General features: G+C 43.3%; 1 protein-coding gene across 4 annotated transcripts in view; it reads right to left on the bottom strand.

Moving 5' to 3' along the window:
• CEP152 (centrosomal protein 152) overlaps positions 1 to 16,907 on the bottom strand; it is a 53,351-nt gene that overhangs the window by 33,012 nt on the left and 3,432 nt on the right. For 2 of the 4 annotated variants that reach the window (XM_014606062.3, XM_019477870.2), the window contains exons 1-7: positions 12,249 to 12,531; positions 8,178 to 8,278; positions 7,864 to 7,930; positions 5,130 to 5,474; positions 3,813 to 3,978; positions 2,929 to 3,069; positions 654 to 793 (exon numbers count right to left, since the gene is read on the bottom strand). In XM_014606062.3, coding sequence (XP_014461548.2) covers positions 654 to 793; positions 2,929 to 3,069; positions 3,813 to 3,978; positions 5,130 to 5,474; positions 7,864 to 7,930; positions 8,178 to 8,278; positions 12,249 to 12,356 — 1,068 coding nt within the window. In that variant the 5' untranslated portion in view covers positions 12,357 to 12,531. Of the gene's footprint in view, positions 1 to 653; positions 794 to 2,928; positions 3,070 to 3,812; positions 3,979 to 5,129; positions 5,475 to 7,863; positions 7,931 to 8,177; positions 8,279 to 12,248; positions 12,532 to 16,907 lie in introns of those variants that run through there. The other 2 variants (XM_014606063.3, XM_059714654.1) reach the window with 2 other exon arrangements.

Below are 16,907 nucleotides of genomic sequence, written 5' to 3'. Positions count from 1 at the left end.
ATATTTATCTACAGGAAAAGTGAAAACAACCTGTTTTGAGTCGGAGACAGAGCTATAACAGTGAAAATCTTATAAAATATCCAAAGGCATGCCAAAGACAAACAGAAAAAAACCCCAACAACAAACAAAATGCCCAAGAAAGTCTATATCAGAGAAGCTATTGACAGCTTTCAAAGGACTGCAGTATTTTTCTTCCATTAGCTGACAGCAGTCAGACCTCTGAAGTGACTCATTTTAGCCCCCACAAAATGATCCTAGAATAAAATGTTAAAAGGTTTTGCTATTACAGAAAATGTGTGTTCTCTCATGCTACATGCTCAAGATGCACCAGTTAAAGATACTTAAATACAAAAACAAGAGTTTATCAAATAGGATTTCTGATATTCAAAGTCATAGATATGTCACCATAAGACCCAACCAACTTAAGCATGCATGGCTGTTGTAATCATAATCAACAGTCTCCACGTTTTAATGGGTTTGATCACGAGCTATTTTTCACTAAACATACCAATTCTTTTGTTGCACGCTCTAATCCTGACATTTTGACACCTAACAACAATAAATTAGTCCTGATTACACTTAACATTTACTTTCCAATAAGTACATCTAGCAGAAATTTCCCACAGTTACCAATATTAAGATAATTACAGTACCTTCTCCTCATTGGCAGCAAGAGCCTGAATTTGGGCTTCCAGTGATTTTACTTGACCTTCAAGATGTACCTCCCGTTCTTTTCCCTCTTGATACAATTTTTGCGACTCCTGGAGACTGAGGGCCAAGCCATCCTTTTCATCTTATAAAAGAGAAATAATTGAAAAGCAGTGTGAGCTGCAAGCACACCTTTTGGGGGCCATTTTCATTTGGCACTCCATTCACTAATGCCTTAGGCACCTCTCTCTTCCCCCACCCACTCCACCTCCTCCTCCCAGCAACAGCCAGAAGGACACCAGCCCATTTATGCTTTGAGTAAAAGAAAAACGCATTCTGATAGCACCAGGAGCCAGGACCTGGTGGGATCTTCTTCTCTGTCACACACAAACTAAACTAGGCATCCTAGAAGGTAACAGAGGTTTGCCCAGAACAGCCAGGGATGGTAGAGATTGAAATCTGGCCACTATTTCCTGTCTGCCAATTTTATTTTTTGTCCTGATCTAGGCATCTTCCCCCCTCCCCTACCATCATGCTCTCCCTCCAAATTTCTGTTCTTTCTTTCCTCTCCTCATTCATGTCCCTTCTTTTCTTGCTCTTATTCCTGTTCTCACTTCTGTCTCCCCAAAAATAAATTAAGATGACCACAAAATATCTCCATTATCAATCTGATAACTTCGGTGTCTCCTCTTAACTTTGCTTTGCTTAAATTTTTTGTACTTTTAGGCTTGGCCTTTGGGGATGGTTCTTCATCTTCCTAGGAGTTTCTACAGTGCTGCTCCAAATCCTGAGTTCCTTATGGCATTAGTACAACAGGACTACATTTTCCCCAGAATGTTCAGATTACATATGGCTGAATCCACTCCAACACAATAAATGAAAATAAAGCAAATAAATAGCTATTAATTTCTCCAAGTTATTTCCTGAAGTGGGGCCTAAAAGTACCACCCAGAAGCAATTTCTGAATCTGGGCCTTCATATGACAAGCACGTCGAAGCAGTTCAGAGATATTGTCAACTGCTCGTGAAGAAAGAACCAGCCTCTAGAACCAAAATATGTAGTTAACAGATCTAGAGGAAGTAATTGGCTTATCTTCAGATAAAAGCAAAACAGAGTGACAATAGCTAAGCAGGTAGGAACATACTACCCACTTACTTCTCTTTAAGGTTGGTGGCAAAATAGAGGCTATGTCAGTAAATAGATTTGGAATGGGATTAGTATTACAGTAGAATAATTGAATCCGTGATCATTAAGATTAGACACTGATCAATGTGTGTCCAACATGAAGAAGTAGAGAAGTATTTTATTGAACTGAATTTGCTAGTCTAGCTCAATCTCCATGTATGTTGGAACATAGATTCATAGATGTTAGGGTCGGAAGGGACCTCAATAGATCATCGAGTCCAACCCCCTGCATAGGCAGGAAAGAGTGCTGGGTCTAGATGACCCCAGCTAGATGCCTATCTAACCTCCTCTTGAAGACCCCCAGGGTAGGGGAGAGCACCACCTCCCTTGGGAGCCCGTTCCAGACCTTGGCCACTCGAACTGTGAAGAAGTTCTTCCTAATGTCCAATCTAAATCTGCTCTCTGCTAGCTTGTGGCCATTGTTTCTTGTAAACCCCGGGGGCGCCTTGGTGAATAAATACTCACCAATTCCCTTCTGTGCCCCCATGATGAACTTATAGGCAGCCACAAGGTCGCCTCTCAACCTTTTCTTGCGGAGGCTGAAAAGGTCCAGTTTCTCTAGTTTCTCCTTGTAGGGCTTGGTCTGCAGGCCCTTAACCATACAAGTGGCCCTTCTCTGGACTCTCTCCAGGTTATCCGCATCCTTCTTGAAGTGCAGCGCCCAGAATTGCACGCAGCACTCCAACTGCAGTCTGACCAGTGCCCAATAGAGGGGAAGTATCACCTCCTTGGACCTATTCGTCATGCATCTGCTGATGCACGATAAAGTGCCATTGGCTTTTCTGATGGCTTCGTCACACTGCCAACTCATGTTCATCTTGGAGTCCACTAGGACTCCAAGATCCGTTTCCACTTCCGTGCCACCCAGCAGGTCATTCCCTAGGCTGTAGGTGTGCTGGACATTTTTCCTCCCTAGGTGCAGCACTTTGCATTTCTCCTTGTTGAACTGCATTCTGTTGTTTTCTGTGCCCACTTGTCCAACCTGTCCAGGTCAGCTTGCAGCTAACATGTTATAAAAGAATGAAGGAACATATAATAATTCATTAATTTCTAGAACTAACTGAGATAATCTAAAGGTCTATGTAAACTTCATACCTTTGACCATTGCAAGTTGATGATTCAGATACCTTATCTGCTGGGTGCTCTTTTCCAGCTTTTCATTAAGTTCTTCCAGTTGCCTTCCTTTTGCTTTATTAAGAACCTGAAGCTGAAGAATCTGCATATTGTCTGAAGAATCTGTCAAGATGAAGGCATGACTTTCAGACAAGTCAGTTACTGCAACATACATTAAATATTTATAGTATAAAAGACCTTTCGAACAGAAAGCAATTGCCTTCTCTTCAGTGTCACATCCATTGCTGGCACCCAAAACACAAACCTGAAGTAGATAAGAATTGCACATGTAGCTGGAACTCCACTTGGAGAATCAAAGTAACACAGATTTCAGGGGAAAACAATGGCACAGTGTAAATTCACAGTTCCTTTACACATTCATCAAGGGCTTTAATAGTTCTCCATTACACTTACAGATTTGACATTCATTTACTGGCTGGTCCTATTCAATGCCTAATTTTGCAAGGAGCAGAGTAAACCCCAGAAAGTGTACAGCGCTCTCACTTCCAGTTCAGTCAATAAGCTTGAGTGACATCAGCAGTACTTGGTTGAGCAACTAGCGAGATACAGATTCTTTATCTGGGCAAAAGTATTTTTGATTATTCAAAACTGAGTACACCAAATCAAAATAAAACTGCAATAGGAAGAAATGAGGACTAACTCAGAGAACTAACCCTCAGTATAAATTTTGAGTGCAATAAAGGTTTACATACATCTAAGCTATTAATGTATTTTTTCTGATTTCCAATTTAACAAAGACTAAGGATAAAATCTTGACTCCACTGAATTCAAATGGGAATTTTGCCACCAATTTCTGTGGTATAAAGATTTCACCATAATTTCAAGCTTTGTTAGTTTACACTTACTCTCATCAGTACCCAAAAATTCCCGTTGTAGTTCTTCAAATGCTTCAGTTCTTCTTGTTCCTTGTTTTACAGGGACATTTTGTTGAAGGCCATTTTTATATGGCTTATATGTGACTTTGTAAGATTCCACTGGTTGGCCGCTAACAACTTCAGAGGTACCAAATTGCTGTTGTGATGATAAATAAATAAATTAAAACTCCCTTCCCCAACTTCATGGCAGAAGTTTTTTTCTTTTTGATTGACAAGTTTTTATAAGTTTTTGTAGCTCTTAAGGCTCCATATCAGCAAAGCTCTTAAGTGAACAGCACTTTGTTGAATCAGGGCCTTATAATCAAAGTTTACATTAACTGTGAAGCACAGCACATCTACTATTAGTTTGTGCTAGTTAGTTTTTCTATAAATAAAAACAAAGCCATTACATTTCTATAAGCAACAGCTCAGATAATTGAGTCTCAGCTGTTTCAATGCGATAGATATGCCTACAAAAGCATCTCATCTTTCCAACTAGAAGTCAGAGGTTAGGTCAGGCAGGAAGTAGGGCAGGTTAACATCTTAGCCTATATGCACATGTGGTATGGACATTTGGTTCCCCAGGGACAACTAGCAGTGGCACACCTTGTGCCATCACTAGTTGTCCCTGGGGGAACACCCATGCCACACATGCTATGGCACATGGCAAGTTACCCTGGGGGTGATAGGGGAGGCTGGGGCCAGCACTGGGCTGACCCCAGCAGCCTTACTCAGGGTCCTCGGGGCCTCCTGGGGTTACAGCAGCAGCAATTCTGCCACACACAGCCTGGCTGTTGGCAGCTGCAGCACAGCTCCAGACGGCCCGGCTCTGCTTTTAGAGCAGTGCGCATTGCCAATACGTGTGCCGCTCTGCTTTTTTTCTCTGCAGGTTTTTGTAGCCCCTGGATATTCAGGGGTCAAAAAAACCCTCTGCACTGCTCTCTTGCAGTGCAGAAACCAAATGAACATGCAGCATGTGGCACCATAGACATGTCTGCTACACCACATACCGCACAGCTGCGCTAGCCTGGACGCAGCCTTAGAGACCAACTGCTTGGAAGAAGCATGAGTTTTCATAGTCAACGACCTACTTTGTCAGATGCTAAGCAGACGTTAGCATCTAACAAAGTAGGTTGTTGCCTATGAAAACTCATGTGTCTCAACCATTTAGTCTCCAAATGCCATCTTCCCTTGCCTACTGCCTGACATCTAGAAATGCGTTTTCAGCCAAGATTAATTACTAGTCTAGCATCAATGGATGAATCAATGAAGTCTTAGCACAAAAAAATATAGCAGTTTTCAAAGTACCTTAGGATGTTCCTTTGGAGCATCAGGAAAATTCAATATTTTGCTTTGCTGGTTATGGCCAGCAAATTCCTGCTTATGGCCATTTGTGTACTGTCTAAAGTTGTCTGGGAGATGGTACACACTGTTCTGTTGGTAGTGACTTGGTGCATTATAACCATCTCTGCCAAGGTATGTGTCATCTGCTTCACTACGGGTGCCAGAATAACTCCCTTTAATCTCATACGTGCATTTCTCTTCATCCTCATTGTGCAGGTCAGTCCAATTACTGGCATGCGTTTCACCATGATTGTTGCCTCGGTCATATAGGAACTGATCAGGATACAACCTCTCTCCTTGTTCATAGCCCTATGAACAAATTAAAGACTTAATAGCCTTCCTAACATGAATTATCATATTTACTTGAATCTAAGATGACCCTGAATTTAAGACACCCTGCAATAATTCGATTTTTTTATATATATATATATATATATATATATATACACACACACACACACACACACACACACACACACACACACATATGGAAAATGTAGAGATTGGTTATAATTTTCCAAGTATAGAATCTAATTATCGGAGATCCATCTTGATTTTGCCCTCCTACTGCTTACAGCAAAGGAAATAATTGGGGGGGGGGGGGGGGGGGAGGGAGGAAAAGAGAGATGGTCCCCTTGCCCTCTTCCCCCAACCAACTTTTTCCACCTGCAGCCCCTTCCTCCTCCTGACTGTCAGCCCCTGCTCAGGCTCTGTTCCTTCCTCAAGCATGTGGAAATGAATTACATGTGACATGTAAGGGGGCAGAGGGTGCAGCAGAGGCTAATTTGAAACACAAGGGATCAAAAAACACTGACTTTGAAATAAAAATATCTCCAAAGATTTGCATATATGCAAGTGACCATGGATGCCTAGAGACTTAGTTTATCCAAAATTGATACATTTTACCTTTTTTGCAAACTACTACAAGTTTCAGCACAGGTAGTCCATAACACACTTTTGAGCAGCACCTTTATACCTACTTGTACACAGTATAAACTATACATATTACTCCTGGGCAGGCAAAGTCTGTCCCACAGGCTGGATCCAGCCAGCAGTGGATTTCATTTCCTAGCAGCCCCTGCCTGCATGACTGGGGATGGTCTCCATGGAGACCCCAGATGCTCTGTGGTAGCACAAAGCTGGGGTTTCCATGGAGACTGGATCCAGCCATGCTGGCAGGGCACATGGCAGGGCAGTGGGCTGCTCCAGAGCTGCTGGGATCTTGTGGCAGGGGCAGCTTGGTTGGGGCCAGGGCAGAGCTGTGATCTGCAGCTGGCACACTCCGGGCAGGGGCATACAGGCAGTGGATAGTGGCTCTGCCCTGGCCCCAGACCAAGCTTCCCCCGTCACAAGATCCCAGCAGCTCCAGAGCAGCATCCTGCCCTGCCCCGTGCACTGCCAGCGCAGCTGGGGCCAGTTTCCATAGCAAACCCAGCTGTGTGCTATCACAGCGCAGCTGCAGCTGAGGTCTCCATGGAGGCTGGCCCCAGCCAATGGGCAGGAGTCACTGGGAAATGGAGTCCAGCTGCTGGCTGGATCCACCATTTTGCCCACCCCTGTATTAGTTCAAAGCCAAAAGGTTCAAGATTAATTGCATACTTCATTGGGCTGCACCCCAGCAGAGCCAGCAGTATTTCAAGCCATGGTGATCCCACAACCCAGCACTGGTCAGTATACGTGCACACTCCCAACCCCCACCTCCTCCCACCAAAAAGGAGGCGCGTGCTAATTAGCCCCCCCATTCACAACTGGAACTGGATGTTCTTGTCACAAGTCCTGGGACGCTCCAAAAATGTACATGCAGATGAGGCATGGAACCACCAGGTACAGCTTCACCCCACAGAGGTTAGGGCCATACCAGTCACATGCGACATGCCAAGAGAGGGAGGCAACGGAGCCTTTCATCTACACAGACATTTGGTGACACTACCAGCCTTAAATGTCTGGTAAAGAAACATAAATCATTGGAAATGGGAAAAAAGGCACTTCTCAGCTCTGGGAGTGAAGAGCAAGTCAAAATGTATTTGATGTAGTGGCTCACCATAACCTGAAAAAACAGTCGGTGCTAAGAGGGACTGAGTGCAATGGACACTAACCTTACTCCAGTGGTTCTCAACTTATTTGCCATAGTAGGCCATACTTGCAGCTCTCAGGGTATTATGTGGGCTGCACCCAAACAACTTACTGCCTGTGTATCAATTTCAAAAACGTTTTGTTTTTCAAAACATTGAGCCACAGCAGTCTACTGATTGGGCTGCGTGGGGCCCATGGGCCACAAACAGAGAACCACTTCTGTACTCAGATGGGATGCACTAACTTAGCTTTGTGGTAGGTTGTGGGCATACTCAGCATGGGCTGCATTCAATCAACTTCAGCTGGTTTCCATGACTGAGCACAGAACAGTTTCATGACACACAACGTATTTAAATGAGAAGGTTTTCCTGTATGTGGCTATAAAATGAAGGGCTTTCCCCACCCCGCTATGATGATTGTGTGTGTGTAGGGGGTGGTGGACCTCATCTCATATTCAAGTAAATATGGTATTGATTTTTCCCCCCTCCAAGACTATGCAGTCTCCAAAGTAGGTAAAATGTCTTACTATTTGTTTTTAAATAATTGTACCTTAGGAATTAATCATGAACTTCATTATGAATTGGAAGACCCAATTAATCAAATCACAATTTACCCAGAAACTTACATTTTGAGGATTAGTGATCAGTGGATGGTCGTTCCACTTGCCTTCATGCTGCCAGGGTTCACGTGCTCTACAGAGAAAACACATCATGAAACAGTGTTACTGGGGTATCTGACATATTGCATACATGGTCTCAGAAAGAACTGGACTATTTTACACTGAACTTGATTTGTCATGGAACTGGAAGTTGTGGCATACTCCCCTTTTCCTTTAAGGCTAAGTTGTAAGTACACAACAGCTCCCAAGAGCTGGAGTTTCAGTTAAAAAAAAAAAAAAGTGTGCAAAACAAAATGTACTGGAACTATTTCAGGCCTTACTGTTCTTCATCCTCATGTACACTGCAGTCCGAGTAATTGGAGAGTTGGTCTCCACTATCATCCAGCATATCATGGGGAAGGTCTGTCAATAGCTGTTGCAACTGAAATGAAACAAATAATACTTATTAGATATGCTTTCTTTTAAAAGAACATGGGTATATTGAGTTTAAACTAAAAAGGTGACACACATTATGGGTGCTGAGGAAATACCACATTTGGTTAACACTAATTCGACCTCCACTCAGGGTGCTCACAGGTGTGCAGGGCCCTGCTATAATTCATGATGCTTTACATAAAGTGCCGTGAGTGCAATCCCCCTCCCCCACAACCCAACAGACTCACCTGTGGGGAAGGGGGCAGGATATGGAGCCTGACTTTAGGGGAGCAGCTAGCTGAGGAGCCACCTCTCTCCCCAGCCTGCCCCCTCTCCCTCCCCCTCCCCGTTCTGGGGCTGTCAGCAGAAAGAGAGGGGGGAGTGGGGGAAAGGGAAGACAGCAGCAGTGACCTGCAGGCTAAGGCTTGCGTGGCCTGAACCAGGGGAGGGAAGGGATTGGGGTGGGGGGGAAGCTGGGGGGGGCACTCCGATCCACTCGCCCCACCTCCAGCTCAGGCTGGACAAACCCCAGCTGGCAGGTCACTGCTGCTGGCTTCTCCTTCCCTACTCCTTTCCTGCTGACAGCCCCAGGGGTGGGGCTGGGCTGATCATGCCACAAATTAACCCTAGGGAACACAAGTTCCCCAAGATGCTACAAAGTAGTAAGAGTTAATTTGTCATGCCACTGACCACTTCAAAAGTGCTCTGCAGCCATGCACATGTGTCATGGTGTGGCTGTAGAGCATTTTCCAGGGGCCAATCATGTGACAAGCATGCCTTCTGTCTGTGGCCTCAGGGGTTATCTTTCAGGTACCATATGGAAAGATGTACATTAAGAGATAAGTATATTTCTTGGAGGAGTAACTAAGCCAGAAGATACTTTAACAAATGCCTGTAGGAAGCAAGCAAAAGAGAGAGAATTGGATTGAGCCTGGCAGACAGAGCCTGTTTTTGGAGAGCAAAACCTGCCAGACTATTTCCTTCACATGGAAAAGCACTGCTTTGCAATGAGCTACTCCGGCTTAGGAGCTGCACTGCTTAGACCGTTGGCTCTTGGTACTCCAAAGCTTGCAGCTCCATCAGAAGCTTAAACTGGAGCACTGATCCAAACGTGCCTCCCAGCACTAGTATATACAGCAAATCAGAGCGCTTCAGTTACCCGCTCTACCTCAGGTGGTCGTCTAGTCCAACCCCCGCTCACGGCAGGATCATCCATGTGTAAACAAGCGCTTGCCTAACCTACTCCTAAGATTGTAAGCCACCCTCTCGTACTACTACCAGAGATGCCTCAGACATGAAAAACAAACCTAATTTGCCACAGATAAAGCAGGAGGATAAGGGAAATGTCAATGTCCAGCCACAACGAGGACAGGAAGTAGCTTGCTGCAATATGCTCAAGAGATCCAAGGTAGAGGAATGTGCCACATTCTCACCATGAAGGAAGACAAAATCCCACAGTCCATGGCAAACTCGCGATGGGGTGAAATTCCTCCCTGATCCCAGATGTAGCTATTAATTTGATTCTGAGTAGAGAAGCAAGGCCCTCTAACCAGAAATCTCTGGATATTTTAAGTCCTAGCAAGAGCATTGGCACATAGCAGGCAAAGTGGAGTCTGCTCCATGCTTCTGCTGCTGAGCGTAACCCTCGCCAACTTCTACCTGCTCGGGACTGCAGAGCTCTTCTCACAATCACGGAGCACTGAGTATGTGCTGGGGGGGTGTCCTGGGCATCAACAAGAGATGTCCAAGAGACATCTCTTCACAGCACAAAGTAGGCACTGCTAGCCCTACATCATGTCTGACCAGTGCTTCTGAAAACCTTCAATGAAGGAGATCCCTTAGCTTCCCTAAAGCTACGATTCCTTAGCTTTCCCACCAGTCTATGACACTGGCTCATTGTTCTAACAGTGAAAAAGTTTTTCCCAATATCCAATCTAAGCCTACTTTGATGAAATTTCAAGCCACTGTTACGCACCCTACTCTCTGTAGCGAGGGAGTAAAAGTGTTCTCCCTCTTTTTTTATGGCAGCCATGAATAACCATGCCTATTTCTCCCCTTGTGTGGCTCACCTTCCAAGCTTTTCATTATTTTTGTTTTCCCCCCCTTTTGGACCCCCTCAAATTAGTGTACATCCTTTTTCAAATGCTGAGCTCAGAACTGCACACAACACTCAAAATGAGGCCTAACCAGTGTCAAGTAGAGCGGTACTATAACCTCCCATGTCTTACAGCTAATACTGCTGTTGATGCAGACTAAAACGGGATTTGCCTTTTCTGTAGCTGCATTACATTGCTAATTTAGGTGTATAAACTATACATCCCAGGTTATTAGGTTAGTTTTAGGCAAAAGTTTTTGCCTAATTCCTGGACAGGACATCATAAAAGGGTCCAAGAAGGTTGGTCACCCCAGAGCAGCAAACAAGTTTTTCTAACTTGAGAATGTATTGTTTCCAGTCCACAGACTGACTGCTGGATAGGGCTGTGCGAAATTTCACCAGCAGTTTTGTTTCAATGCTGTTTCGACTCGTTTCGAGCTCAAAACGAAACAGAGAGCTTTAAAACAGCCTTGCAACAAAATAAGGCAAGTCGAAACGTTTTGAAATTTTCAAAACACTTCAAGTTTCGAAGCTCAAGCTGGGCTTGCCTGCAGGGAAACAGAAACTAAAGTAAGGAGAGAGAAGGGGGGGGGGGGGGGGGGGACAGGAAAGGAGTGCTCTCATATTAACTGTGTAGCTGGCCAGTGACTGTGATCCTTCCCTGAGGTCCCTTCCAATCCTAGTGCTCTGGGGGAGGGATGGAAAAACTGCATGAAAGGCAGCATTGTTTGAACTGCCCTGCTTTCCGCCTTGGCGTCAGCTGAGTGAGGGCGGACCTTCACAAACACCCCCCCCCCCCCCCACAAGTTTTGCCTGCCAGCAGCTAGAGGTGCAGGGCCCCAGAACCTGCACCTATCTCCTTGAAAGCTGGCAGGCATCGTGGCCACAGCAGGGGCTAGCATCCCTGCAGCTTTCACCCTGCTGTGCCTTACACGCAGTGTCACCCATGTCACGAGTTGTGTTTGTCCACAGCTTGAGGTGCACTTTCCCCCAAACCCCTACACCCATCTTCTTGAAACTTGGCAGGCCTCATTGCCTCAGCAGGGGCTAGCAAGCCTGCAGTTTTGACCCCACTGTGGCTTAACGCATGCATGTGACATGAGTTTTTTGCTTTCAAGATTTGGAGGTGCAGTTTCCCTGAAACCCCTGCACCTAGCTCCTTGAAACTTGGCAGGCATCATGCTCTCAGAAGGGGCTACCATTCTTTCAAGTTTCATCCAAATCAGGCCAGAAACGACAAAGTTATAGGCTATTTTGAGCTTCCCCATTATAACCTATGGGAGAAATGTCGAAACAGTTCCAAATGAAACAGAACAGCAGTTTCTAATTGAAATGAAATTCAAAATGAAACACTGTTCCATCGAAACAGAATGGTGCCATTTCGCACAGCCCTACTACTGGATCTACCAGCTATATAAACGTCCTATGTACACTACTTACTGGTATTCCCAAGTCAGTACTATTTTATTCTGCAAATTTACTGTGTAAACTGGAGAAGAAATTACAACTTAAATTGTAAATAGAAACATGCAGCAGTCTTACCAAGGACCAGTATTTAATAGTACTGTATACCAAACTTCGGCTGAAACATTATTAAGCTCCCAGTATCCCTATGAGCTAAGAGAGGCTTACATTGCTGCAATCCGCTGACATTTTACAAAAGCCATAAAAAACTCTTAACTTCAACAGGCAGCAACAAGCCAAGGCACCTCAAGGCTTTTAGGAAAAGGAACCAAAACATTTTTGAAGTTCGCTGTCACATGGGCTATCAAAAAGTTGTCTGACCTGTTTTTCCCCAATATTTAGTCACTCTTTGCCTTCAGAGATTTCTTTACTTTCTTTAAAAAAAAAAAAAAAAGCAAAGTCACTCCTCTGTACTTACCTGAAATAATGAGTCCTGTATAGAATGCACGTTTTCTTCCAAACCTTCAGAGAAGATTCTGGACATAGCCATACAGTGGGCCTCAACTGGTAGATCAGAGCTGTACATTTTCTTTTTTTCATAATAGTAGAGCGCTACATAACATATAATCAGTTTTTGTATCCAGTGTCTGCACCCTAACTTTGTCTTTCTTCAAACCAGCAAACAAAGCTATACGTGAATGTTAATTAGAGCAGAGACATGAGTTACATGAAATGTAAGAGACACTCTCACAATTATGCCAAAAAAAATGTGGCTGCACATGTGCAAAGCATTCACTTGCACAATCACACACACCCACCACCCACACCTCTGAAGTCAAATATCCCTAATCTATTAAACCTCTACTTTCCAAAAATGCTAACAGACTCAACTTTTTTTCGTAAAGCTTCACACACAGTCACATGTACAAAAGCATGGTCTAGAAATGAGGGAGGAAAAAAATCCTTTTACATTTACACAAGACATTACCATACAACCCAACATTTCCATTTGTTCCCAGACATCCAGCAATGCTCTGGACCCCAAAATATCATTTTTTTTTCTATATTACATAATATAAAATACAATTTAGATGTACATTATTAACTCTGAACTTAATTACATAGTAATTCTGACCAGGCATCACAAACAGCAGTGTGGTGACAACTGCCTGGCTGGCCTTTTGGCTGGAAGCCACACTTATGCCAATCTAATTGAACTGATAAGAACTAGGTAGTGACTTCAGATATGATATTAGCTTGAGATTGGATTGGGACTGTAACAGGCAATTGCAATGAACTGGAAATTGAACTAAGTGATATAGATACAGATACACACACCCCTACCCCACCTATACATATCTATATAAAGTGTAAAGCTATAGCAAAAAAATTGAGACACAATGAGAAGACCTAAACTTCTGTACAGGCCTGCTTTATTTAGATTAAAAGGACAGACTTTCCCTTTTCTTCAAATTCCTATTGGACATTTAGGGCTAGGGACAGAAGTTACACATAAACCAGTTTAAGTCATCAGATACTGGTTTAAACCTGTAACAGAATAGAAGTTCAGTACACATAAACCAGCTTCAAAATGGCTGAAACTGATTTAAAATAAACCTGGTTGAATGTAGTATCAGACTGAATGGATTTGGGTCAAACTGGTTTATGAAACTTCTGTCCCGGACACCTTCCTATTTTAAGTTAAATCAGAGTCTTCCAGCATCTCAGCATGCTCTGCAGCCCTAGGCTGGGGGGCTGTGCTCTCTGCTCCAACAGAGAGGATACAGGAGGGAAGCAGGGACTGCCTACCCCCAGGTGAACCCCAGTTGGAGTCTGGAGCCAGGGAGGGGGGTTAAACCCCCCTTTCCCCGAGTATAGAACTGCCCTGCCCCGCTAAAGTTACTGATGGCTGCGACTATGGACTACAAATCCCAGAGGCACCTGGAAGCAGGAAGAGGAAGTGATAAGCAACCCTGCCGGGTCCTGCTTTTATGATTCTGGACTGAAAATCCCAGAGACCTCAGGGGCAGCAGGAAAAAGAAGCAAATACACAGCCCTGTGCCAGAGCCATGGTCTAGCACCCCCTGGTTTCTGGCCTGAGCCACTTAGGCATGTGGCTGCATTTCTTGAATCAAAGGTAAATGTGTGTCCAGTTGTTTCTCAGGTTAATCTCTGTAGTTTAGCCTAACCGGCAACGACTGAATCAATTCAGCCTCGGGCTTTCTGACTGCCTGTACTTTGTCTACAACATTTCTCACAACTTTTTGCACCTGGCCCCAGTAGATGACAATGAATGAAATGCAGCAACATTCAGAGTAACAGACCTTTTTACTACTAATTGGGAAAAATACTCGTACACTGGCAGTTTTACTGGTCTCGCCTTAGATTGGAGATTTGTTTGGCACAAGTGAGCATGAAGCACCAAACACATGATCTAACAACAAAGATCTCCTTTTTAAGAAGGCTGCTGGGCACCTATGAGGGGTTAATCCATGGGACTCCAAATGAGAATGCCTGGTAAAAGTTAGTCTAAAGCAGTTATAAAGTTAGAGAATAATGCCAATTACCTTTAAAAAAGAAAAAAGTCTTGTTTGACGTATGACATATGTTCTAGTTTTGGGCAAAAACAGACAATTTTAGTCTGAGATTTAATCATTTTCATGTTGATCTCCACATAAGGAGAGTAGTACAGTTATTAAATAAACACAAAGAGCTTAAAATGGCTTACCCTGTTAATTGTGGATCTCTATGCTAGAATTTGCAAAGCAGTAGAAAGATACCCACACTGGCTTAAATGAACTAGTATGGGTATCCAGAAGTACTCTAGCTGCAGCAGCACAGGGCTCAACAAGAGTTAATTTACCCTGCTGAGAAAGAGTCTGCTGTGTAGACAGACTCCATATCACATCCACTGTTTCATCACTACTGAGAACACCAACCTGATTGGATTACTCAAATTTGGTTAGCTAACGCTGCAGGCACATTGGTGGCTCCATTCATTTCCAAAGTTTATCTGGAACAAGTATTGCTTTGTCAATTTTAGAATGCCTCCTCTCAGTCTTTCACTTCAAAAGAATAATCACTATCATTTCCAAGAAGGGCATCACAGACCATGCTGTTGCTACCTAGAGAGGAGCCAAGGAATAAACACTTTATGGAAGGAACATCCATAAAAGGATCAAATGATGCATCTTCAGTAGACTACTCTTCAGTATAAAAGTGTTCACAATCTACACATCACCATTCACCATGAAACAGAGCCTGCCTCAACCTCTGCAGGTGCAGACAGCTCCCACAAAGAAAACCGGTATGATTACCAGGCTCAGAGGCTGCCCCTTCTTATTAGAAAACAATTGAATCACAACCTAAAGACTGGTGCCAGAAGTCTTCCTCACAACCAGGATGAATTAAAAAAAAAAAAAAGTTTCATTTAAAAAACAAAAAAACCCCGAAAAACACTAAAAATCAGCTTTTTAAAAAAAAATTTAAATCAGCTTTTTTATTTAATCGTATTTTTTAAGACGCTTTTTAAAAAATAAACCTATACAAAGATAGGTTTTAATTTAAGATATGTTAAAAGCTCAAAGAGATCATCATGTAATAGGGATTATACACTATTTGAGATAATACATTCACGTAACCTTTTTAGAAAAAAAAAAAAAAAAAAATATAAATAGGTCAGAACAGGCCATGGACTGCATCAGGGGCCCAATCTTATGGGGTTCCCTAAGGCTCCTCTATAGATTAGTAAAGATTAAAGAAAACAACTACCCAATGGGACTCAGTGCTTAGAAGATTAAGCATCTCTGTGACACAGGTTCAGTTCTCAGACTGGATTTGTGTCTCCAGAGATAACATCCTTGTTAACAACAGTATATGGAGATGAGAGAGAACAGACCTGATTACCTACCTATCAGCCCTGTTGTCTCTCTGCAAGTTTGTGTACAGAATCAAGCCCTTACCTCTCTAAAAGTGCAAAGTTTCAAGAAGTTAAGTGAATACAGGATATCAAACAGCAATAATGCACCTTTTGTAGAAAACAATGATTAAAATTGAAGCTTACTGACCAGTGATTTAAATCATGATTTAAATCAAATCCACCGGGCTCACAACCTAGACACACACACGCACACACACACACACACACGAATGCACACAAACCACCAACCATAAGTAACACAACTCAAGAATTCAGTTAAAAACAGCTGACCTTATGAAGTAAAAACACAAAACAAAAAAAAATTAGAACAAGAGATACATCCCCTTTGGCTGGAAAAAAATAAAGGCAAGCAAAGTAACCAGGGACCTAAAAATAAAATGTCAAGAGTTGTTTCTGGTGACATCATAAGGAGACACAAAAGTAAATGCACACAAATTATGATGTCACCTAAAACTACCCTCCCCACAACAGGTGTTTAAAATAAGGTTTCCAGAAGGCAAGGATTTCCAGAGAGGAAGAGTAAGTTGTCCAGTTCAACCTGCAAGGACAGCTCAGGAAGAAGAGATTTGGAATCATGTAGGTTGGACTCCAGCCAGGACACTGCAATTTAACACTCCTAACCCACCGGCTTTCACTACAATGGATTTAAGCTCCTGAAATACTTGGGAAATGATACTGGTGTCCACAGAGAAGAGTGCTTGTAATAGCTCTCAAGATGCAAACTTAAGCTATTCTTACTGGTGTGAAAGTAGGACCCCCAAAAGGTGTGGGGACTAAAACAGAGGGCCAATGAGAATATTCCCGACTAAACCCTGTACATAAACTGTGGCACTATTTATTTATGTATAAAATCAAAACAGACAAACACTGTCTCCTTTGGTATCCAATAGGCCTGTGCGAGTAGGTAACTATTTGATCCAGCTTCGGACATGGCTGCTTCAGATGTCAGCAATCCGATCCGGCGCTCCGGACCAGGTTTCCGCTTCGATCTGGCCAAAGCGGCTCCGAAGCTTCAGAGCCACCTTGGAGATCCGACCATAATGTATAAATGGAGAACCAATGAAATATCTATAACTTCGTTGTTTTTTTATCTGATTTGGATGAAACTTGCAGGGGTGTTAGCCTCTGCTGAGAGCATGAAGCCTGCCAAGTTTCAAGAAGATCAGTGCAGGGGTTTGGGGGGAACTGCACCTCAAG

The sequence above is a fragment of the Alligator mississippiensis genome, chromosome 11, assembly GCF_030867095.1.
Source record: "Alligator mississippiensis isolate rAllMis1 chromosome 11, rAllMis1, whole genome shotgun sequence".
Classification (NCBI taxonomy): Eukaryota; Metazoa; Chordata; order Crocodylia; family Alligatoridae; genus Alligator; species Alligator mississippiensis.
The sequence above is the reverse complement of the archived record's forward strand: the minus strand, read 5'-3'. Positions and strand labels throughout refer to the sequence as shown.